Raw genomic sequence first — 23,579 nt, forward strand, 5'->3', positions numbered from 1 at the left:
TTCTATCTGGCTTCCTTACAATTCAGAGCTTATCTTGGTGAAGGAGGAAAAGCAACTTGCAGGGCCAGATGACGGAAAGATGGTACGGAGGCATTTCTTTTAACAGAGCATTGGCCAAGGATAAACGAGTTTAATCGGAATTACTTCAGGCTGAGAACTTAAGGGAGGTTTTTAACTGGTGACAAAGCTCTGGCTCTGATGGGAAGTGCTGCAAACAGGTTAAAGGGGATAGGATAACAGGTCTGAAATGATGAAGGCAGCTGTTTGTACACCCAGGAATAGCACTTAAGTCCAGTGGCTCTGGGCTGTGACACTGGAGAGCTTTTGACTTACTTAATTGCTAATTTTTGAAACTGGACTTTCTGCTTTTAGTCCCTGCTGTAAATCTCAGAATATCTGTCACTGTGTTGACATCTCAGGAAATGCTTTCCCTTGCCCTCGGTTAGGTGTCTGGTGTTGCTTATAGTGGTGCAGAACTACTCTGATAGCCCTGACTATCTGTGTTGTCCTTTCAGCTGATCCTGGGAAGGAAAACGAGAAGGTGGAGTTCTTTAATCTGGTGCTGCTGTTCTGTGAGCTGATCCGACATGATGTCTTCTCCCACAACATCTACATGTGCACGCTCATCTCCCGGGGTGATCTCGCCATGGATTCTCATGGGCCTCGCCCTCCCTCACCCTTTGATGACCCTGCTGAGGAACATGACAGGAAAGAGACAGAGGGAAGCAGTGGCATCAAGCTGGAGGTGAGAGCATGAGCACATGGCCCTCCTGTACATCTGTGTTGTGCTTGCCTGTTTTTACCAGCTTTGCAGCCTCCTTGCTGTTGCCTGCTGGAGAATGTACCACTGACTCCTGCTCTTCCTTCCCTCAACTTATTTCCTTAGCATTTCAATTTAAAATTATGTTCTAAGTGACTGGAAAGGACCTGCAGATTGCAGAAGGGTAGATAGGAGAATCTTGCATGGCTTGATACAGAGCAGCATATCATGAGGTGTATCAGGCTCCAGCTTGCCAGGCACCATGGGTGTGGTGGCATACTGCTGTCACTGTCCAGCATGAACATCAGTGTAGTCAACAAATATTCTCTCATTCCCTGATGCATCACTGAGATGTAAAACTGCTCTGTCTGTTCCCAGGACACAGGCCTTTCAGAGCCCATGGACATTGACCACAACCCCAGCATGCTCTTTGATGACATGGAAAAGACAGACTTTTCGGTACGTTCCAGCATTTCCTGTTACTCAGTAAGTAGGCTCGGCGTGTTGTAGTGAGCCCAGGAGCAGCACGTGCCCTTGCGTTTGTGTATCTGCTGGAAGTGGCTGGGTTCTAAGGCAGTTCACATTGCAAAAGGCCCATATCACCTATTTATGTAGCTTGGTGTTCATCAGGGCAGAGTGAGTCCCAGTTGTTCCTGGAACTTCTCATGCTCTGGCTACTGCCAACCTGGTGTTTGGGCAGGGTAGGAAATGGGCTGCTTGGAAGTGGATGGGAAATGAATGGCCATGATGGCCTCAGATTGGAAGTGACCAGTTGCAGAGGTTTTCTTGATCCTGGGAGAAGGCACTGCTCTGCTTTCATCCTACTGTGTGGCCTTCATTGCTACTTCAGGGTTACAGTTCTTCATATCTGTGGGCATGGTTCGTGGTAACAGAGCACTTTGAAGCACTTTAGCAGTAAAATTAACTCATGGTGCTTGAAAAATTCCTGAGTACCTACATCTATCTAGCCATCTCTGACCTTTCCAGGTACATGTCAGCTAAGTGTGATGTAAAGTTACGTGCTTTCCCAGGATCTCACTTCTGTGGAAGGGGCTGTAAGCCATTAATTTATTACTCCTATTGTGTTATTTCCTGTTGTGTTTAACCTAATATACAACATGGACCAGAAGCAAAAATAGAAACAGTCTCTTGGCACATTACTTTGGTTTTTGCCTTAAGACCTTGCTGGTTTTCCAACCCTTCCTTTTCCTACTCCTCTTTAGGCCTGAGCAGAAGTACATTCCTTCAGCAATCTTTACTGTTGCATGACCATGTTTCCTGAGCAGAAGTACATTCCTTCAGCAATCTTTACTGTTGCATGACCATGTTTCCTAACTACATTTTCTTTTTCTTATGTCTCCCCAGATGTTTTCTCCACCAATGCATTGTGAATCTAAAGCCAGCCCTTCCCCTGAAAAGCCAGATCCTGAAAAGGAAGGAAAGACTCTGCTGAAGGATAAGTCTGTGGAAGGAATGCTAGCATCCCTGTATGACCAGCCTCGGCACATCCAGTATGCAACACACTTCCCTATTCCTCAGGTACAGGACCTGCTCCTAACTGCTCCCCTGCTGTTGCCTTGTCATGAGGCTGCTGTCTCTCCCTGCTGTGGCTGGCTGAGGAGCAGTCCTGCTTTTCTGGATGGCTCCTTGCTTACTCCCAGAGAAGCTTCTGAGAAAGGTTTTCTTTTTCTTTCAGAGATGCAGATTTGAAACAAGATTAAAGCATTCAGCCTTGTAGTTGCTAATGCAGTTGTCTCTTTTGGTTCCCCAGGAGGAGTCATGCAGTCATGAGTGTAACCAAAGGCTGGTGGTTCTTTTTGGGGTTGGAAAACAACGGGACGATGCTCGGCATACCATCAAGAAAATAACCAAAGACATTCTAAAAGTCTTAAACAGAAAGAGCACTGCAGAGACAGGTCAGTAGAGCTGCAGATACTCCTTTTAGAAGTAAGAGCATCTTTCCAGTTGGCTGATTCCCTTGTCTGGAGTCTCACTGTGAAAGGATTTTACTCAATCTACAGTGTCTGGTAAGAGGTACTGGTGAATGAGTTTGGAATGGTGCTCTGTTTTCAAACATACATACTAACCAGCAAGTAAGACAATTGGTTTCCTGCCTGTAATATGTTTAATTAACTTGTCTTCAGAAAATAATTGAGTCATACAATGTTCAGAGTGAGACCCTGGCCAAAACTTTGGCTTTTCATATTTTATTTTATTTACTCTTGCATTCAGATCCTTGTACAAGAAGCAGAAAAGACTTTGCCAATGCATATTTGGCAAAGACTTCACTAAATGTATCATTCTGTTACACTTCAGGCATGTGCTAAATGTGTAGGATAGGAAATTTGGATAACTGGGTCAAAATCAACAGAAAGTGTGTGATGTCCAACAGCTGAGAACCTGGCTGCAATTTTTCTTTCTTAGTGTGATGCCTTAAAGGCAACTTCAAATGTAGTGAAAAGATGATGCTTTAAAATATGGAGTACTCTGACAAAGAAACTTTTGTGGCTGAGTATCTCCAGTCCAGAATGCCTGTTCTCATCAGAGAATAGGTATATTTCCAAATCAAGACAGAAGGATTCTCCAAGGAGTACTTCCATTTGGGATAAACTTGGTGTTTGCCCTACTGCCATTCTTAGGTTAGGGATTCCTTAACTGCTTTTTTTTTTTTTTTTTTATAGTCCTTAATCAACCTAAGGTCTAGGACTCAGGCCTTTTGCCTGTGCTTCATGACAGGGGCTGATCTTGCTGGGGAACTGTCAGAAGCTGATGGCTGATGTTTAATCTTCTGGTGAGGAAAGCAGCCTAATTCTGTTTTCTGCTGTTTTCAACTTTGGTAGGTGGGGAGGAAGGCCAGAAGAGGAAAAAGAGCAAGCCAGAAGCATTCCCAACAGCTGAAGATATCTTTGCAAAGTTCCAGCACCTTTCTCACTTTGATCAGCACCAAGTCACATCTCAGGTATGAAAATTTGAAGACTGCTGTCCTTCTTGGGCCCTGACTGAATTTCTTTGTATTGGTGAGAGCAGCTTCCTGGAAGGAGATGAGCCTGCTGAGGGACTTTGTGTTGTCTTGCACTTGCAGGTATCTCGTAATGTCTTGGAACAGATCACCAGCTTTGCTTTGGGAATGTCCTACCACCTGCCTCTGGTGCAGCATGTGCAGTTCATATTTGACTTGATGGAGTATTCACTCAATATCAGTGGTCTGATCGACTTTGCCATCCAGGTAAGGGCAGTGTGCTCAGGTGCTCCCTGGGGAGGGGTTTGTCCACCTGAGAGGCAGCAGATCTGTGCTGTGATAGTTGGCCTGCTCTGGTCATCACTGGGGACCCTCTGACCTGTGTCGTGGAGGTGTCAGATTATGTGATCATTGTGATGCTTCTGGGCTGCAGCTGTCAGGAAAAGGTTGTCTGTGGCAGATAGTCTTGCATGTTCTGTTCTGAGGATTATTCTTCCAAAGGCTTTAGGCTTGTTTCCAAAGGACTCGCATCTCTGTCCCTGGTTGCAGCAGGGCCTTGTTCTGAGTGAGAAGGGGATTGTCAGTCCCTGGCACCTTGCCTGCCTTGCTCTCCTGGAAAGATCCTTGGCACATGGCAGCTCAAGCTGCCTTCTGGATCCTGCTAAAATCCTGTTGCTGTTTCTGCAGCCTGTACCAGGTGTCTCTTGAAGCCTAGCTGATGGAATTGTGGCTGTTAGCCTGGAAAAGATCAGAGTGAAACTTAATGCAGAATAGAACTACCAAACAAGCTGCTTAAAACTGCCTGTGGCCATATTACAATTACCCTCTGATACCCAAGCCTTGCCTGAGACATTTTGCCAGCTGTTCTGGGGCGCATCCCTAAGCAGAATGTGCCTGGCAGTGCCTTTCCTGGCAGATCCTATAGGCTGTGGGTTTGGTGTGCCTCCTCCCTTTCTGACCATACCTTACCCCTGTGGCTGTTGAAGGGTTTTTCTGTCATTGGGTGCAGTTGCTGAATGAACTGAGCGTGGTGGAGGCAGAACTGCTGTTGAAATCCTCCGACCTTGTTGGCAGCTATACCACCAGCTTGTGCCTGTGCATCGTGGCTGTGCTGCGGCACTACCACTCCTGCCTTATCCTGAACCAGGACCAGATGGCTCAGGTCTTCGAAGGGTAAGGGCCTCTCCCCTCTCTGTGTAAGAAAATATATATGCTGGGGGTTCATAAGGGGCATGGACATCTGTGTCCTTCCTACAAGGCAACTGCTTGGTGCCTGGGGGTTCAGCTCACTGTGTTTTGTCTCTCTGCAGTCTGTGTGGGGTGGTGAAACATGGCATGAACCGCTCGGATGGCTCCTCAGCAGAGCGCTGTATCCTGGCCTATCTCTACGACCTGTATACCTCCTGCAGTCACCTCAAAAGTAAATTTGGGGAGCTCTTTAGGTGAGTCTGATGCAGCTGAGGTGCAGTGGGTGCTGCCCACTATAGCATCTTGACTTAAACTTTGCTTTTGATCTTGTTTGATGGGATTGCTCCTGAGAAATTCCTTTGTTTGGAAGGGAATGGAGAACAGAGCAAAGAGCATCATTCGGTCCCTATTTATGTCATGGAACAACTGTGCCTTGTGGTTTGGGGCAGGAAACTCTAAAAAGTGTATAGTGGATTTAGGCCCAAAGGTGGGTGAGTGGATAAATTACCAGAGGTTTCAGATGATTTATGAGGAACTGAGTCTCCTCCCTACAGAAGAGGAGTACTGATAGAAATTTTGTAAAGTTCTAGTTGATGTGGAAAATAAACTGAATGTTCAACATGTCTTAGAATGCAAGCACAGAAAGGAATGAATAGAAAATAACGAATTTATTGGTCTTTATTGATACACAATGATCCTGAGTTTCAACATGTTCTTTCCCAGAGAGGGTTTGCCTTTGTTCACCAGAATCCAGTGGCCCTGTATATTTTCGTGTTCCTAATTGCTTTTCTGTCCTGTTTAGTGACTTCTGCTCCAAGGTGAAGAACACAATCTATTGCAATGTTGAGCCATCTGACTCCAACATGCTATGGGAACCAGAGTTCATGATTGACACTATTGAAAATCCATCTGCACATAACTTTACATACACCAACCTGGGCAAGAGCCTCAATGAGAACCCAGCCAATCGCTACAGTTTTGTCTGTAATGCACTGATGCATGTGTGTGTGGGACACCACGATCCTGACAGGTGAGAGGCAGAGCTTTCATGGTTCTACTGAGAAAGTAAATTCTTTAGGTGAGGGTAAGGAAACCAGTGGCCATATCTTGGCTGTCTTGGGGTGTGAAGAAGGAGGAGCCAAGGCTGGGGTCCCTTAGAAAATCACTGACCTGATGGCATGCATGAGTAGCAAAGCTGACCCTCTGCTTTTTTCATTATTTATTTAACAGGGTGAACGACATTGCTATCCTGTGTGCTGAGCTAACTGGCTACTGCAAGTCTCTAAGTGCCGAGTGGCTGGGTGTGCTCAAAGCTTTGTGCTGCTCCTCCAATAATGGGACCTGTGGCTTCAATGATCTCCTCTGCAATGTTGATGCAAGTGCAAACATTCAAAAGGGGAAAAGGAATTGAAGCAGGAGTGGAGGGATCCCTTGGGAGAATCTAAAGTGAACAAGGGATGGAGGCTTTGTCTTCTGAGGGCAGGGAAAAGGCTTTGAATACCAGGGGCTGCTGTTGGTGTTTGTTGCAGCCTGGGCAGACTGTGGACATTGACCAGGGGTTATGGGCCCTTCTGCCACCCAACTCCTAGGAATTGCTGACAGAGGGAATGAGGTAGAGGCTGTTTGGATCACTAGCTGATCTCCTCTTTCAGGTCAGTGACTTATCTTTCCATGATTCCTTGGCCACCTTTGTTGCCATTCTCATTGCCCGGCAGTGCCTGCTGCTGGAGGACCTGATTCGCTGTGCTGCTATCCCCTCACTCCTCAATGCTGGTAAGTGCATCCCTGCACAACCCTGAGTGACTCTGTTCTGGCCCAAAGGCCTGTGCTTATTGCATACTTGGTGAGCTCTGTAGTTGTGAAACATGCCTCTAATACTTCTTTTATACTTAATAACTGAATATGGTGCTTTAGAGAAATTTGGGGCTTTTGATTTCTATCAAAAACTGGTTGTGCTAAGGTTTTTCACTGCCCTGCTCCCTCCAGTTTGTGTGCGAGCTGAAGTAAACATGGGGAGCTGTTATCAGCCTCACTGTGTGACCATTGTACTCGGCTCTGAACTCCAGCAGTGTGCCTCCCACTGATAATAATGTTCAGCTTAGCATTTTGGCTAGAGCAGCCCAGCTGGGCTTACAGCACCTGTGCCACTGCCTTACTCTGCTACCAGCCTTCCTATCTCTGCTCTGGGGATTGCAGCATCCAGACTCCTGACAGGGTGAAGTTGGAAACATGGAGCAAGCAGAAAGCAGTGCATGTCACTGGAGATAACAGTGAAGGATTTGCTTGCTTGCATGTTAATTGCTGCACATGCTCCATATTTGTAAATACAATAAGGCGGCTGCAGCTTCTCAGCTGTCTGCTTCAGGGAAGTGCACTGTGAATAGCTTTTGGATTGAGAGTCAGCTGTCCTGGTGCTTAAGAAATCTCAGTTGTCTCTTTTCTTTACATAGCCTGCAGTGAACAGGACTCAGAACCAGGAGCACGTCTGACCTGCCGGATTTTACTCCATCTGTTTAAGACTCCACAGCTGAACCCATGCCAGCAAGATGGCAGTAAGTGAATGAACTTAAAGCCTTTCTTTATTGTGGAAGTACTAAGGTTCTTGCACTCCAAGAAGAGAGATATGAGACCTTATGGTTAGAGATCATAACCTGCTTGCTTTGAATAAAGCAGGCAAAGCCTGATGCACTTTCTTCATAGGACAAAGAACAGTGTCCTTCCATTTATGTCACTCCCTGGTAGCCAGGCATTGGGGAGAAGGTTTTTGGAGGCAGGAAACCAGCCAGTAGAGGTGGCCTTGCTGTCACTAAGCCATTAGAGTAATGATCACTTCTTCTTTTGTGTCCTGAGCTTTGTATAGCCTCTTAACTTGGTGCCAGAAGCTGCTGTTTTACAGCCCTCCTTTTTTGTGTGATGATGGAAACATTCCAGGAAGCTCTGTTCTTGGCTTCTCACCAGTATCCTGATAGCTCAGATTTCTAAATCCAGCTAGTATTTTAGGTCTAGGGTACTGTTGGAGCTTGGAGTTCATGACATAGGCTCTGCACCCCATTTGGATTTCATGGTTCAGTTGTCACAATGTGATTGGCATTATGCTTCTTGAAACTTAATTAAATGGGCCCCATGTTGCAGTTAGGAAAGGAACTGGCCTTGGGATTCTCTGAGCTGGATTTTATGGTACTTGCTGGCACATAATTCAGGCAGCTCTGGAGCCCATGCCTTTCTGTCTGCTGAGTATTGCCTTTCCCCTTTGTCCTCTTTGCAGACAAACCCACTGTGGGAATCCGCTCTTCCTGTGACCGTCACTTGCTGGCAGCTTCCCAGAATCGTATTGTGGATGGAGCAGTCTTTGCAGTGCTGAAGGCTGTCTTTGTTCTGGGTGGGTACCTGTGTTAGCCTGAACCTATAACCATGTTTTTCAGGGGAGTGGGAGAAAGGCACTGTATTGTTCATGTTGGCTGTGCAGAAGGCCAGAGGAGATCTGTTCTGTTGAATATGTGGCGTGTCTGTAGCTGTAAACATGCTTTGAGTCTGTTAGCTGCAGAGAGGTCACTGATCACAGGGAGAGTTTACAGAATCTCAGGATGTTTTTTGAGTCAGGCTTTGTGGTTAGAGTTGTTGTCTGACACTTGTGCTTTCCTTTTAGGAGATGCAGAACTGAAAGGCTCTGGCTTTTCCCACCCGGGAGGTGTTGATGATCTTATGGATGATGAGCTGGGCACCAGGAAGGCTGGTGGTCGGGTAGTCACTGTAGAAACAGCCAGCTTGGATATTTATGCCAAGTATGTACTGAGGAGTATATGTCAACAGGTGAGTCTGTCCCATCTCTAGGTGTGTCCTTATCCCTTCTGCATACAGATAGATATATCTCACATGCCTTTCTTCAGGTTGGGTTTGGCACGTATTTCTTTGAAAGATCAGTGAAGAACCTGCAATGTTTCTGTCATGTGACAGTACTGAGGATTGCTCACTGTTAGCAAAACACAGAGAGAAGCAATGCTCAGGAATTAGGTGTTGCAGTGTGCAGGGACTGCATCCCCTTTGCTTTGGCAACAGCACAGGGCTCCTGTCCAAGGAGGGGAGTGCTGGAGTGGTAAGCTGAGATATGTGCTGAAGGCAAAGAAGATCAGCACGAGAAAGACAGACAGATGGTTTATTAAAATGATAAATGGTGTCTTTCAGGATGCAGCCTGAGTGTTGCTTGCAGCTAGGCTGTTAATGTATCCCTGGGCTTTGCATTGCCCTGTTTAGTTAATTAAAACAATGACAACAAAGGCCTTTTACTTAGCCTAATCTGACAGCACCAGTATTTCTATTCCTTTGTGAAAAATTGACACCTGAGGAGCTGAAACCTGGCTAATAATGTTGGAGAGTAGAGTGGCCACGCTGTATGAAAATGGATGTTGAAAGGTATCCTTAGCCTCAGTTATAAGTTTATTCTTTCAGTAGGAAAGATGTGGTGTTAAAATCTGAAACCTGTATTACTAATGTGTACACCCACCATTAGTGCTGTGTGTTGTCCTCATGCTATTGTTTATTAATTGGCTGACGGCATAGCAATGTTACCACCTTACCAAAAAGGAATTGGAACCACCTATTTTTAAATATAAATTCAACCTTCTTGTTGTCACTGAAACCTGACTGTAGCATTTACAGAAGTAGATACTCCCTTGCTGATCAAAGTCTATATAGGAAGGACTCAAAGCAAGTAGAGGTGGTTGTGCACAGGAGTAGCAGTGTCAGGTATCCCTGCTCATACCAGTTGTTGGCAGTGCTGGTTATGTGGAAGTGAACATTCCAGCAGACACCCATGAGTTACCACCAATTTGTGCCAGAGCTCCTGCAGGCTTCCTGCAGCTGTAAAGGGCAGGTAAAATGCTGTGTTTAATATTAGCTCCTCTTCTGTGAGCAGTGAACTTGCACTATCAATACCTTAAATTGTAGGTTGTGATTTCTCAGTCTCAGTTTCAGGTGTATATTTTATAATAGACTTCATTGTGAGAGGATTAGGAAAAGGAGCAGATTATAATTAATTTAAAGGTTTTTTTCATAGACTCCTAGAACTGTTTGGGTTGGAATGGACCTTAAAAATCATAAGCAGGGCCACCTTCACTATTCCAAGTTGCTCAGGGCCCTATCCAACTTATCCTAAACACTCTGAGGGATGGGGCATCCACAGGTTCTCTGGGCAACCTGTTCCAGTGCCCACCTCTCAAACCTGTCCAAGTCCCTCTGGATGTCATCCCTTCCCTCCAGCATGTCTTTCGTTCGTCTTTATACCAATAAAGTGGATTGGAAATGAAGTCTGAGTTCTTGTAAGAAGCTGAGCAAATGTTAAAAAGAGTCTTCCCAAGGAAATGTGTATTACCTAGGCAAGAAAAAGAAGATTATTATCAAGACATTGTGATGTAGCAACACTGGAGGGGGAAATGTAATAGGCAGTGGAGAGGTCACCACATCTCATGTGCAAACTTCATCTGGAATGAACATAATGATGTAGGCTGTGGTTTCACAAGGAGTTCAAACCAGAGTTTTGACCTTTTCAGCCTTTGTGCTTCAGTGCTTAGTTTGCTACCCACTGAAGGGTCTTTCCAGCTTTCTAGGCATAGCATCAGCACCTGTGCATAATGAACTGGATCCTCATCTCTTCTTTTGTTGTCACTTCTCAGTGGAACAATGCTCTGATCAGGCTTCCTCTGCAGATGCAGAAGTGCTTATATAGCAGTCCTCTGTTGATTTTAATTCAATGAATGTGCCTAATTTTAAGTAGGAAAAATTTCTGCACTAACAAATGCTGCAGGTTAACTGTAAATTGAGTGAAGTACCTACCTCATGTTTGGAAACTGCTGCCCTTATTATCATCATATATTTAGGGAGCATCAACTGAAATCAAGAGGCTGACAATAACAGTTTTCTGTCTACCTTCTCATAATATGTTATTTTTTAAGGGGCTTGCATCCAGTCAGTCATTTTTCTTTCCAGAGTCTGAGAAGTAAAGTAATTGGTTTTTACTAAGTTTGGCAGTGTGTTTTGCATTACTATTTGAGAATTAAGGTGTGTGCTTTTCCCCAAGACGTGTTCTGGTTTAGTGCTAGCTGCAACCCTGAGTAACCTAACTTAGGGCAGCTCCAGAGCTTTGTTGTGCTGGAAATAGACCAAACAATTTTAAGTGATCCCTTCTGATCTTCTGAGCCCAAGTGCCTGTGTCGAGGCAGCCTGGACATGGTAGTGACTGAGTACTGTTAAATCACACCAATATTTTCTCAAAAGAAAGAGCAACTACTGTATTTCATTACTGCTGACTTGTCAAAGTTTGTTTCCTCTGTTCTGATAACTGTGCTGTGCCTGACGCCTGCTGAATCAGGATAGTACAGTTCATGAAGAGAAATGATTATCAGGCATAACTGCATACTAATAAGGCTTTTATGATTTTGATGTGTTCCATGCATCTCTCTGAGACTGAAAGCAGGGGCGTTGGTTTGGAATCAGACATCAGTTTGACTGTGCTGACTCTGCCTTCGTCTTGCAGGAGTGGGTAGGAGAGCGATGTCTGAAGTCCCTCTGTGAAGACAGCAATGACTTGCAGGATCCTGTCCTGAGCAGCACCCAGGCCCAGAGGCTGATGCAGCTGATTTGTTACCCACACCGGCTCCTGGACAATGAGGAGGGAGAAAATCCTCAGCGGCAGAGGATTAAACGCATCTTACAGGTGCAGCTGCTGGCAGAATCTGAGTGTCCTACTAATTGCCTCATGTAATTGCAGCCCTCTGAGGAGTCTGACACTCATTATGGTGGGACCTTGAGGGTGTGGGTTGGTGTAGTCTGAACTGAGATAAGGCATTATGTGAAGTGTGTATTGTGTGTGTGTTACAGAATTTGGACCAGTGGACCATGAGGCAGTCCTCGCTGGAGCTGCAGCTCATGATTAAACAGACAGCAAGCAATGTGAGTTTCTGCTCAGAAGGGATCATACAGGGGAGGATGAAGTGGCTGCTTGTGAGTTAGTGGGGAGGTGGCCTGGTAGAAATGGGGGTAGGGAGAAAGTAAACGGTGAGGGAATCAGGCCTGTGAACACCAAGCACGAGAAGGAAGCAATGAGTCTGAGACCTCAGACTCAGGAGCAACAGCCATGGGGAAGTTGGCAAACTGACTTTGTACCGAGTTGAAATATGGAAGCTATAGGTGCTCTCAGAGAAGGACTTGCCTATCTTTTTCTTCCCTACTTCCAGGAGATGAACTCCTTGTTAGAAAACATAGCCAAGGCCACCATTGAGGTATTCCAGCAGTCAGCAGAGACCAGCTCTGCTAGCTGTACTGGAAATGGAGTCAACAATATCAGTAGCTCAACAAGTGCTACACCTGCCAGCAACAAATCCAAACCCATCCTCAGGTAGGTGTAGGGACAGCATGCAACTCTCTTGTAGACAAGCCTGAATGTTAAATTGCATTGCAAACAGCTTTCCTCTCCTGTTTTGTCACAGCTCCCTGGAGAGATCAGGAGTATGGCTGGTGGCCCCTCTGATTGCCAAGCTTCCAACATCAGTGCAGGGCCACGTGCTGAAAGCTGCTGGAGAAGAGCTGGAGAAAGGACAGCATTTAGGGTCATCATCCCGCAAAGAGCGGGACCGCCAGAAGCAGAAGAGGTGAGTCCAAGGGAAAGGCAGGCAGTGTTTGCCCTGCTGATCCCAGGCTGGCAGTACAGCTCCTTCTCTGTTCTCTCACAGTATGTCCCTCCTGAGCCAGCAGCCATTTCTGTCACTGGTGCTGACATGCTTGAAAGGTCAGGATGAGCAGCGGGAAGGCCTCCTCACCTCTCTGTACAGTCAGGTCCAGCAGGTAGGGGTCTTGTTTCTCCCCTTACTTTCCTCAGGAGCTTGCCCCTCCAGCAGACAGGCTCTGGAGCACAGCCTCAGGATGTTGCTTGTCTTACCCTGTTTGATATAGGGAGCTTGAGCTGACCATTTCTGAGTCACCAGACAGTGAATGGTACAAGCTGCTCTCTCTAAGCTTCAGCATACAGCTGGTGAGGTCTGTCCTCTCTTCTGTATTTCTTAGATTGTTACAAATTGGCGAGAAGATCAGTACCAAGATGACTGCAAAGCCAAGCAGCTGATGCATGAGGCCTTGAAACTGCGGCTGAATTTGGTGAGCAGTTGCAGAAAAAGAGCTTAACCATCTGGGGTGAAGAGTTGTCTGCCTTTTTTTTCCTTTGGAACAAGCACACACTGGAGGGTCTATATATGTCCTGAGGCAAGGAAGTAGGAGAGACACTTGTGCTGCTTCTAGGTCTTGGGCCCTGAGTAGGACAGGGTGCATGAATAAACTCCCTTGCTCTGTTTCATCAGGATGAAATCCAGACTTGGTCTCTTTTGTAGATGTGCCTTCCCCTTTGAATGCCTTTGCAGCCCACAGCACTACTACTTGCATCTGAGGTTTGGCTGCTGACAGCAGTCTCCCTCAGCTCTCAGTAGGAATTAAGCTCCTTTAAACCCTGGTTTAAGCTCCTTTCTCACTTCGAAATCTTAGTGTTTCTCGGTGTCCTTGTGACTGAACTCCCTTTCTCTGCCAGGTGGGAGGAATGTTTGACACAGTCCAACGCAGCACACAACAGACAACTGAATGGGCCGTGCTTCTCCTGGACATCATCAGCAGTGGCACTGTGGACATGCAGTCAAACAAGTAACTTGCAGTCTGACTTCTGGTCTATACATTTCCCAAGGAAGGCAGTTAGCATGGCCCTGTTTCTCATGTGAGCTGGCTGTTTATCTGTCAGAAGTGACTGCTGAAAGAGACTTCAGAGTAATAGCAGGCTACAACTTAGGTCCTGATAGCTGAGTGCACTCTGAGTGCACACTGAGTGCCATATTCAGACCAAACTTGGCTTTCCAATGCAGAGAGATGCGCAGGGGAGAACTGAGTCTGTTTTTCAGAGGTGCTGAATGGATACAGAGGAGTCCAGTCTTAATCTGTGATACTGCACCTAATTCAAGTGGGAGTAAAACTCAAGTGTGGTGTATAAGGAAAAGGAAGATTAGTGTGGGAGGTTATTCTGAAGACTGACACTTCAGAATGTGGGGGAAGTCTTGACAACTTAATAGTGTTTGGTGTTGCAATGATGGCAGAAGCTTTTTATCAGTTTTTCAGGTGACTGACCTTTCTGCTCTGACCTACAGTGAGCTCTTCACCACCGTGCTGGACATGCTGAGTGTTCTCATCAATGGCACCCTGGCTGCTGATATGTCCAGCATCTCTCAGGGCAGCATGGAGGAGAACAAGCGGGCATACATGAATCTTGTCAAGAAACTCAGGGTGAGGGACACCAGGCCCTGTATGGGGACCAGAGCGTGCTGTGTTGTGGTTGTTCAGCTATGCAGATTTACCTGTGTCTCATGAACAATGCCTGTCCTTTTCCTGCTGTTTAGATGAAGTAGTGAGGGTGGCCCCTATGACTCTGTAGGCCTGAAGGGTGCAATGGTGAGAAGTACTGCAGGGATGGAGGCCAAAGCTAGAAGAGGCATGGGTGGGCTTTGGATGGTTTTTCCTGAAAAATTCTTCAAGTCCTCTTTGTTCCACTTGTGCAGAAGGAGCTGGGGGACCGTCAGTCTGACAGCCTGGAGAAGGTGAGACAGCTACTGCCACTTCCCAAGCAGACCCGAGATGTCATCACCTGTGAACCTCAGGGATCCCTCATTGACACTAAGGGCAATAAAATAGCTGGCTTTGATTCCATCTTCAAGAAGGAGGTAAGTGAAGCATTTTTGTCTCTATCACAGCTCCTGAGTGCAGGTGTCACCTTGTCCTCTGATGCCTTAAGTCTGCACAGCTTGGGAGGCATCTGTATGCAGTGCCTCATTCCCTGACGAGCCTGAAGAGGCTGGCTGCACGCAGACAAGCTGGCACATAACCATGTCCAAAAAGGGCAAAGCTGGGCTGTTAATGCTTGGTGATAGCATGCTGCTGTGACCTGAGATGTTAACTAAATTTGGGGGTTGTATTTATGGTTATATGAAGTGTAAAGAGAAACACGTAATCCCTGTCACATAAGTTAATGGCAGAGCCAGTGTGCAGGAGGCTGGCAGAGATGGAATGAAGGAGACTAGACAGTTGTTGATGAACACTTTTAGAAATGACTGCTTTGCCACCTGGAGGAGCAGGGACCATTAGCAAGGGCTCAGACTGTTTACTGAGAGATCTGGATTAGAGCCTGAAGAAAGGACAATTACCTGTACCCTCATAGGAGCAACAACAGGGACTTGATGGTTCTTATCTCTTTTGCTTTAAAGGGTTTGCAAGTCTCTACAAAGCAGAAGATTTCTCCTTGGGATCTTTTTGAGGGTTTGAAGCACTCAGCCCCGCTCTCCTGGGGATGGTTTGGGACAGTCCGGGTGGATCGCAAGGTGTCCAGGTTTGAGGAGCAGCAGAGGCTTCTCCTGTATCACACACACCTGAAACCCAAACCCCGCAGTTACTACCTGGAGCCTTTGCCACTGCCCCCCGAAGAGGAAGAGCCTCCTACACCTGTGGCTTTAGAGCCAGAGAAGAAAACTGCAGAACCAGCCAAGGCTGATAAAACAAGCTCCAATCCTGCTGCCTCCACTGAGGAACGCAAGAAAAAACAGAGCAAAACCAAGAAACGCAACCAATCTGCCAGCAAAACTGAGGTAATGGAGTGTCCAGCAGCTCTGGGTGTCCCATGTCCACCACTCCTAGTCACAGAACACTCCCTAGGCTTCCTGAGGAGCTTGAGAGTGGTGATATGGTGAAGATGTGATGTGTTTCCTCTCAGCTGGGAGTACTGGAGCTTTTATCCTGCTCTCTCTAGCTTGGGGCAAGGCAAACACTTTCTTCATTCCTGATGGGAGGAGTCTGCCCAGCTCAGATAACATCCTTGGCTTCCTCCTGTGGACTTTTCAACCCTTTAATAGTCTTCCTCCATGCATGAATTCCCAGTGCACATTGATCTTTCTTACTGCTTTGTCTTTGCAGGACTTTGTGTTGGGCCCTAGCCGAGGGGTTGCATATGGAGTTGGCATGCCTACAGATCTCTTGCATCACCAGTCAGGAAGCACCATGTCAAGGCTGGCATATGGGCAGTCTCCAGTGGGTCTCTATGCCCAGAATCAGCCTCTTCCAGCAGGTAGGTGCACCAGAGAGTCAAAAATATTTCACCTCTTTGAGAACCTTTTCTGTGAGATGGTCCTGTGCAGGTCTCTGCACTTTCTCCTTTTGCCTGACATGTCTAGCTACAGTGATGAGCAGTCATTCTGGAGCTATGAGGTGCAGCAGTAGCTGTGACTGCTCTGCCTGTTTCTCTTCTCGTGCAGGTGGCCCTCGCCTGGATACATCCTACAGACCAGTACGCATGCCGCTGGGAAAACTGGTTCAGAGTCGCCCTCCCTACAGTGGTGTGCTGCCTCCAGGGATGGGCAGCATGATGGGCATTGACCCCTCCTACAAGCCAGCAGTGTACAGGCAGCAGCCTCCAGTGTCCCAAGGACAGATCCTGAGGCAGCAGCTGCAAGCAAAGTTGGTAAGTCAGAGCTGTGCTCTTGCTGTTGCTGACTCCACAGTACAGCATGGCTAGGCTGTTTGGTGCTGTCCTTTTTAGCCAGAACTGCCCAACTCTGTGTCTGCTCTGGAAATATGTTGTTTCTCATGTCTGTTCCTCTGGAACCACCTGCTTTGTGGGCCCATGTCACAAACAGTTGGAGGAGGTTGTCACGGGGTGGCCTCTGGGGAGTGAGAAGGGCATGTCCTGCCTGGGAGTGGCAGGTTTTTTAGTGGCCTGTTTGTCCCAGGTCAGGGTAAAACAAGTCATGGACATGTGCCTGCTGTGCAGCAATCTCGTAAGTTAAGCAGTGAAACCACTTGTCTGGTTTAGTGGGAGCTGCTGAGAAGAGAGCAGCAGTGTTCCTGCCCTTTGCAGATGTTGGAAAAAGCACTTCTCTCTTGCCTTCCAGCAGGGCCAGGGCATAATGGGCCAGCAGCCCGTGCGCCAAATGGCTCCAACCCCGTCTTATGGAGCACTGCAGCCCTCCCAGGTAAGTGACAGTGACTGCAGGTAGGGCCCCAGCACAGGGCAGCAGCTTTGTTGCAGCTGCTAAAGCCTGAAAGCTCTTGGCTCTTCTCCCTAATGAGCTTCCCTGTGACAGTATTTACAGGAGGCTGATGTTCTGTATTCCTTTTCACCTCATGACTAAAAAAGGCTTTTTTGTTTCATTTCAGGGTTACACTCCTTATGTCTCCCACATAGGCCTTCAGCAGCACCCCTCCCAGTCAGGCACGATGGTACCTCCTACCTATTCTGGTCAGCCCTATCAGAATTCCCACCCCAGCTCTAATCCTGCTCTAGTGGATCCTGTTAGACAGATGCAGCAGAGACCAAGTGGCTACGTGCACCAGCAGGCCCCTGGCTATGGACACACCTTGGGCAACACACAGAGGTACCTCCTGCTCTATGGGATGTTAATTATCTCTGTTTTGTTAAGTGTTTCCCTGCTCTGCTTGCACAACTCTAACAGCAAACTGTGAAAACCCTGTTCTCCGTGCCGTACTTTGCTTCCTCAGAGAAACATCTTTATCCAGCTTTCTGTCCAGGGAAGAAACAGAGAGATGGGATGAAATTTGGAAATGCTGATTGTAGGCAGGAGACTGTGTTATTAGCCAGAGAAAGATGGTATAGAAAAGTATGAGGAAAAATTACCTGGGAAAGTCATAGTTTTGGTTTTAAATCTAACCAGCAAATCACCATCAAAGGGCTAAATCTGAGATTTCCATTGTTCCTGAGCAGACATAAATGCAGCAGGAAAGCCATGCAGAACAGGGGATGATGACTGTTACTTAGGGCTTCTAGAAAAACAGGTTGTATTAAACCCTTGAGAGGCCCTTGTGTCCCTCACCTTTCTGCAGAGACAGCATGGATTGCAGGGGGCTGTTTGGGCTGTCTGTTGATGTCAGAAGGTGTGTTTGGATTAAAGAAAGTTGGCTGCCTGTGAATCCTTTACTCCGTGAGCTTGTCCTTTCCTCCTGCAGGTTTCCTCATCAGTCAATACAGCAGACCCCCATGATGAGTGGGATGAACCATTTGGGTCCACAGGGAGTCCCCTCAGGAATTCGACCCAGCCAGATCCTTCCTGACCAACAGCAGCAGCAGTACCTGAGGCAGCAGCAGCAACAACAGATGCTGAGGGTGAGTGATTGCTGACAGGAGGAAGGCTGCTGGAGCTGGAGGAGGTTTGCCCAGTGCTGCTTACCTCTGCCCTTCTGTGTCAGGAAGCATGTCACACTGTTGGAGGCTGGCTGTGGTAATTTGCTAGCATGTTTCCCTCCTTAGAGCTAGCCACTCCTGATGGAGATTCCTGCTGCACTGCCTTGTGCCAGCCACCCAGCATGAGCTAAAAGTCTGTTCAGTCCTCTGGCCTGTGTCCCACCTCTTCCTGCTCCAGCTGAGCCAGTAGATTGTGCAGAAAGTTAGCTGTTGTACAAGTGTGGCAGGAGCTAGAAAGGAAGTGAAAAGCTCCCTGTCCATGAAAGAGCAGGAAAGTTGTTCAAGATCATCTTTAGGGGCATATCTGCATTTCTCAAGATCAAAATAAGCATTCGTTAGTTTCCACTGGCAAAAAATCTGGCATGAATCAGTCCATATACTCCATTTCTTACAGCAGATGGTGAAAAACTGATCCAAAGCCAACTGTTAGACCCAGCTCTCTAGGTTCAAAGAAGATCACAAACCATGAGTCAACAGACATGAGTATTCCATGGATTTGCATTTTGATCTTAGGAACATTAAATTCTTACATGAAATAAAGATACATTTCTAGGAATTACAGAATTATAGAAATTATAGTCAGAGAAACAGATAGTTTATTTGGTGAATCCAATGCCTTATGACAAGGCCTAGCAGACCTGTGGAATATGGGGAGACTTTACATGGCACAGAGTGCTGAGTCTTTTTGTTCAGAGAGTGGCCTGAGTGAGACAGTGGTTCCTGCAGAGAGCTGCAGTCAGCAGTATCTGAGAATTGCTGCTTTGCACTGGACAAGAGAACTGCCTCTGGCATGGTCAGCAGCTTTTAGTCCTTTTGATAAGTAGCACCCCCTGACTATTCACTTTGAGTTTCTTTTAGCATTCTCCATCACTCATATTTAGAAGAACATGCCTCAGACAAATTGCTAACACTTCTCCTAGCTCAGTAACTTCATGTATTCCTTCAGCTTTTAGCTGACTTTGCTTGGATGCTTATAAAACCCACAAAGGTGGAGTGCCCAAGCTATCCCATGACTGTGACTCCTGCTTTGTTACCTGAGGTATGCCTGGTGCTGACTTTCATGATGCAGTGGCTTGTGGAAAGGATGGGTGGCCTTTTGATTTGTCTAATGTGGGTTGGTACAGAGCTGCTGCAAGAAGGTAGGACATGAAATTGGTATCTTGGCCCATTTAGTCAGTCATCTGCTTTCTTGTGTACCCAGATTGCAGCACCCATGTCAGGAACCTGTGACCAAGCTTGTATAAGTTGGAAGGCTGTTCTAGAAACTTCCTCCCTTTGAATTTGAATCTTTGATCCACTGAATTCTTGATCCACTGTGTTCATGACTGGTTCTTGTATGAATTACTATTGTCCACTGTGTCCTGTTTACTGGCTGTTCTTTCTCACTGTTATTTGCCCAGTATACATTCCTAGGGAGCACTTGCAGCTTCCAAAGGTCAGAGTTTTCTAACCTTCTTTCATAAGACACTGTTCCTTCTCCTGATTGTATTTTTGTTTGTTCTCTGGGTCTACTCAAGGTGTGAACCTTGTCCTTTTGAGCCAGTGACTGGAACTGTACCTACCATCACCACATCGGGTTTCTTATGATAACATTAGTATTTTTTTATTTCTGCTAGGATTTTTTTTTATCTAGAGAGTTAAAAACTGCTTTGACAGATGGGAGAATTGTCTGGAAATTAAGAGAAATGAAAAACCTTGAGATTTCTGGGTATGTTCTGACTCCAACACACTGAATATTCTTCTCAGCATAACTAATTCTGTAAACATTTGGTTTTGAGCACTGAATCCAGTTTTATCCACATCCTTTTATTGAAGTGTAACACCAGCTGTCATGAGTGGCAGGGAAGGACAGCAAGATAGATTGAAGAGTTGGGGGACATGACTGAGAAGGAAAGTCTGAAATATCTGGATGTGTTGCATTAGAGAGACAAAGACAACAGGAGAGATAAGTCTCCATATTTTTTTATCTTAAAAATAAAGGAAAAAAAAAACCCTTATCTCTTTTTATCTCTAGGCTGTAGGACCAGAAATGGCCTTAAAACACAACATGTGAAATTCAGAGTAGAGATTAGGGAAAACTCCAGTAGTAGGAGCTGACCTGGAGTGGATTGTGTAAGTAGATTATAGGAGCTCTGTTGCTACCTCTGAAAAGAATCTGAGAATGAGTCAGGCAAATACTCATTATTCATTATTGCTGATCTTAACCAGGAGGCAAAAGATGAAGCAGCCAGCCTTTTGAGTCCTGAGTTTTCTATTCTTGCACCTGGTTTGCTCCTAGTAATGACCAGTAGACTCGGAGTTCTCTTCCTGTCATCTGTGAATACCTCATCCTGCAGAAAACTTTGTTGCTGTCCCTATACTTCTTGCCATTTCTCAGCCTGGGGTGGAGTCCTGGTGAAATTTGAGTAATTTAGGGACCTGTAAGGAAAATGGTGCATGAGGTGTTTCACTCCATGGAACACATGGAACATTTCTTCTTAAGCCCTCAGTGTGCCCCGGTGCCATGTGCGTTGCCCTGATGGTCCCTTCTCTTTTGTCTTCACAGCAGCAGCAGCAACAGCAGCAGCAACAACAGCAGCAGCAGCAACAGCAGCAGCAGCAGCCCCAGGCACCGCAGCCCCAGCCCCAGCAGCAGCCCCAGGTGTCCACAGTGCCTCAGCCCCAGGCGCAGGGCCAGCCCCCGGGGCTGGGGATGCAGGCTCTGCCCCCCCAGCAGCCCATTGTGAGTGTTCCCTCAGGCACAGGGATGGGACAGTCCAGCACACATCCAGCAGTGCTCCTCCTGCATCCCCCCTTTCTCCCTCCCTGCGCTTGCCAGGGGCTGTGTGAATGCTGAGCCTGCCAGCCAGGTGCTCTGGCTATAACTGTATTTCTCTCTTCACAGTTCCAGCGCCAGGGCCTTCAGCAGACACAGCAGCAGCAGCAAACAGCTGCTCTGGTTCGACAGCTTCAGCAGCAGCTTTCCAGTAAGCCTGAGTGTTCTTGATCCTGTTGCTAGTCTCCTCCCTGCTGTTTTCTATTGCAGGTACTCTGGTTGTAGAGAAGCGAGGCTGAGCCAGGCTGTCTGTCTGAGGACATAAATTATGCTGGCAGGGAGGTGGCATCAGGACTTAGAGCTACCAGCCCAAGGGGGCACAGCAGCAGGGAGGGCAGTGCTTGCCAGGTTGTGAACAACCTTCCAGACCTTCCTCCTGCTGCCTGCAGAGGGACAAGGGAGCTGAGCCTTTGTAGGGATTACCACACAGCTTTCCTGAAGGGATCCAGTGTGCAGCTTTAAAATCATCTGGGGGTATTTTCTCTGCTGCAGGTGACCTCTGAGGGGCACAGGGAGGCTGTAATCCTGGAGCAGTCACTTGGTGGATGACCCAGAGACACTGTGGTCATGTTGTGAGCCAGACAAGACTTCTTGGAGGCAGGAGGAGTACTCTAGAAAGTGTAGCTGCACACTTGCTGTGTTTGTGGTGGTCACAGCAGGGTAATGGCATAGATGTTTTTCAGTCTGGCACTGTATTCCTGTAATCTGTATTGAATCACTGGTTGGAGGATCACAATATAGAATTCAGGTGCTATGCTGTTCCTTCTGAATTGCCTGCTGTCATTGTCTTCTGTCACCTTACTGGCTTTTCTGCTGTAAAAATGGCAGAAATGCTATGAAAATGCTCAGAAATGGACAGCACGGTTGATAGTTTTTTTGTTTTATTTTGCACTGAGAGTGAGACTGTGCCAGATCTGGTAATGTGTGGAGTGGGGGACTTGGAAACTGTGCTTATACTTGTTCCCTGATGGAAAATTCTTGGTCCTTGTGGCCAAAAACCTCCCCAAACCAGGTTTTAATGTGCTGAGCTTCCCACTAGCCTGATTCACAAATGATAAGTCTGTGCCAAAGGCTCTCAGCTGGGACATTCAAATATAGGAAGACCTTGTATAAGAATCTGAATACAGCAAAATAGCCATATTTTTGTAGCCTTTCTGTACAGCAAATGGAGCTGTTGTATCTGCAGTAGATGTGTGGGTCCCATGCAGCCTCCCATGGAACCATTCAGCTTCCATGCTGCCTCCTTGGGTTTGCATCACCTCCCCCTGGAAGCATCTGGAGTTCTCATTTGTAGTGTCAGGGATGGAGTGGAAAGCAGGAAGATAAACCAAGACCAGCCTGCACAGGAGGGGGACCAGGGTGTTCTGGACCCAGGGTAGGTTGCCTTAGGAGGCTCCAGGGTATCCCTGAAACGTCCAGAAGAGTTGAGAAGGCAGCAGGCCAGCCAGGTTACACTCATCTCCTTTTACTTTAGTGGCTTAGGGTCACACATGGTGATGTGGATGTTCAGGAGAAAGAACAACATAATTTTAGGTATTGGACAGTAGTCATATATACTGTAAATCACTAAACAGCAGTCCCAGCAGTTTGGAAGTTCTTGAGGTTCTTGAATGTAACTTTACCATGTTTCCTGCCTTTGTGCCTTCTGGAAGTCCTTTGGGCCTGTATGGAGATACTGATAGGGATATTTTCTTTGAAACCTTTGGTTTCTGGGAGTGCTTTAGGATGAGTGACACTAGCTAGCTCAGCAGCTTGTATGGCTGCAGAAATTGTCTAATTTTATAGAGCTGACTTTCTTTCAAAATCAGAAATAATTAATCCATAAACTCATCCTCCCAGCTACTTTCCACCTTTCAGGGCTTTGCTATGGTTTTCCAATTCCACCATGAGGGATGGAGAGATTTTTCCTGGAAACTTCAGGATCAGGACTAGAATATATCTCTCTCTTCCTGAAAGAATGTGGGATCCTGGCTGTGCTGCTGCTCAAAGGCTCAGGCAGATCTGCAGCACAGGGAATACCATAGTGGTTATATTTTATACTGGTTATATTTTCCTTCTCATAGCCTGTGACACTCCTCATACTGCCCTGGTGATGTGGGGAGGGGAATCTCTTTTCTGAACTAGACCTTGTGACTGTTTAACTCTGTCTTGACCTCAACAGATACACAGACACAGCAGAACAACAACCCATTTGGACGCTACTGACCTGTGGCACTTCAGCCTGATTCAGGAGGGAGACATCACTGTGGATGGATACAGCCTCTTCAGCCTGGCCCACTCTCTGGGGCAGCCCCCACCCTGTGTCCTTGTGTCCCCCAGTGCTGCTGCTGTCTGTCCCACAGGGAGATGCCAGGAGGAGCATTTTATTGTACAGAGAAAGTGTTTTTACTATCCAATTTCTACAAATGTTTATGGAGATCCCTTGTGGCTGATAGTCTCCCTTCCCACTTTGGTTTCAGTTTTTACTCAGTTTTTAGTATTTTTGTTAAAATAATGATTAAGACATTGTAAAATTTTGTACTTTATTTATACCAGATGAACTCCATACTGCAGACATTCTCAGATGAATACAGAGAGCTTACTTTGCAAA

The 23,579-nt window shown here is 46.7% G+C and overlaps 1 protein-coding gene across 2 annotated transcripts in view; it reads left to right on the forward strand.

Annotated features, from left to right (window-relative positions):
* Nucleotides 1-23,579, forward strand: part of MED12 (mediator complex subunit 12) — a 35,037-nt gene extending 11,458 nt beyond the window's left edge. Inside the window, exons 13-44 of one of the 2 annotated variants that reach the window (XM_030967547.1) lie at nucleotides 516-745; nucleotides 1,139-1,219; nucleotides 2,126-2,299; nucleotides 2,532-2,676; nucleotides 3,601-3,719; nucleotides 3,843-3,986; nucleotides 4,729-4,892; nucleotides 5,030-5,161; nucleotides 5,710-5,937; nucleotides 6,138-6,282; nucleotides 6,560-6,680; nucleotides 7,358-7,459; nucleotides 8,173-8,286; nucleotides 8,554-8,717; nucleotides 11,437-11,616; nucleotides 11,781-11,852; nucleotides 12,137-12,297; nucleotides 12,389-12,550; nucleotides 12,632-12,743; nucleotides 12,963-13,052; nucleotides 13,477-13,586; nucleotides 14,081-14,216; nucleotides 14,489-14,650; nucleotides 15,191-15,568; nucleotides 15,894-16,044; nucleotides 16,232-16,437; nucleotides 16,868-16,948; nucleotides 17,133-17,350; nucleotides 17,940-18,096; nucleotides 20,720-20,896; nucleotides 21,059-21,140; nucleotides 23,151-23,579. In XM_030967547.1, coding sequence (XP_030823407.1) covers nucleotides 516-745; nucleotides 1,139-1,219; nucleotides 2,126-2,299; nucleotides 2,532-2,676; nucleotides 3,601-3,719; nucleotides 3,843-3,986; nucleotides 4,729-4,892; nucleotides 5,030-5,161; nucleotides 5,710-5,937; nucleotides 6,138-6,282; nucleotides 6,560-6,680; nucleotides 7,358-7,459; nucleotides 8,173-8,286; nucleotides 8,554-8,717; nucleotides 11,437-11,616; nucleotides 11,781-11,852; nucleotides 12,137-12,297; nucleotides 12,389-12,550; nucleotides 12,632-12,743; nucleotides 12,963-13,052; nucleotides 13,477-13,586; nucleotides 14,081-14,216; nucleotides 14,489-14,650; nucleotides 15,191-15,568; nucleotides 15,894-16,044; nucleotides 16,232-16,437; nucleotides 16,868-16,948; nucleotides 17,133-17,350; nucleotides 17,940-18,096; nucleotides 20,720-20,896; nucleotides 21,059-21,140; nucleotides 23,151-23,194 — 4,742 coding nt within the window. In that variant the 3' untranslated portion in view covers nucleotides 23,195-23,579. The remainder of the gene's footprint in view (nucleotides 1-515; nucleotides 746-1,138; nucleotides 1,220-2,125; nucleotides 2,300-2,531; nucleotides 2,677-3,600; nucleotides 3,720-3,842; nucleotides 3,987-4,728; nucleotides 4,893-5,029; nucleotides 5,162-5,709; nucleotides 5,938-6,137; nucleotides 6,283-6,559; nucleotides 6,681-7,357; nucleotides 7,460-8,172; nucleotides 8,287-8,553; nucleotides 8,718-11,436; nucleotides 11,617-11,780; nucleotides 11,853-12,136; nucleotides 12,298-12,388; nucleotides 12,551-12,631; nucleotides 12,744-12,962; nucleotides 13,053-13,476; nucleotides 13,587-14,080; nucleotides 14,217-14,488; nucleotides 14,651-15,190; nucleotides 15,569-15,893; nucleotides 16,045-16,231; nucleotides 16,438-16,867; nucleotides 16,949-17,132; nucleotides 17,351-17,939; nucleotides 18,097-20,719; nucleotides 20,897-21,058; nucleotides 21,141-23,150) is intronic. The other variant, XM_030967548.1, reaches the window with a different exon arrangement.

The sequence above is a fragment of the Camarhynchus parvulus genome, chromosome 4A (assembly GCF_901933205.1).
Source record: "Camarhynchus parvulus chromosome 4A, STF_HiC, whole genome shotgun sequence".
NCBI lineage: Eukaryota > Metazoa > Chordata > Aves > Passeriformes > Thraupidae > Camarhynchus > Camarhynchus parvulus.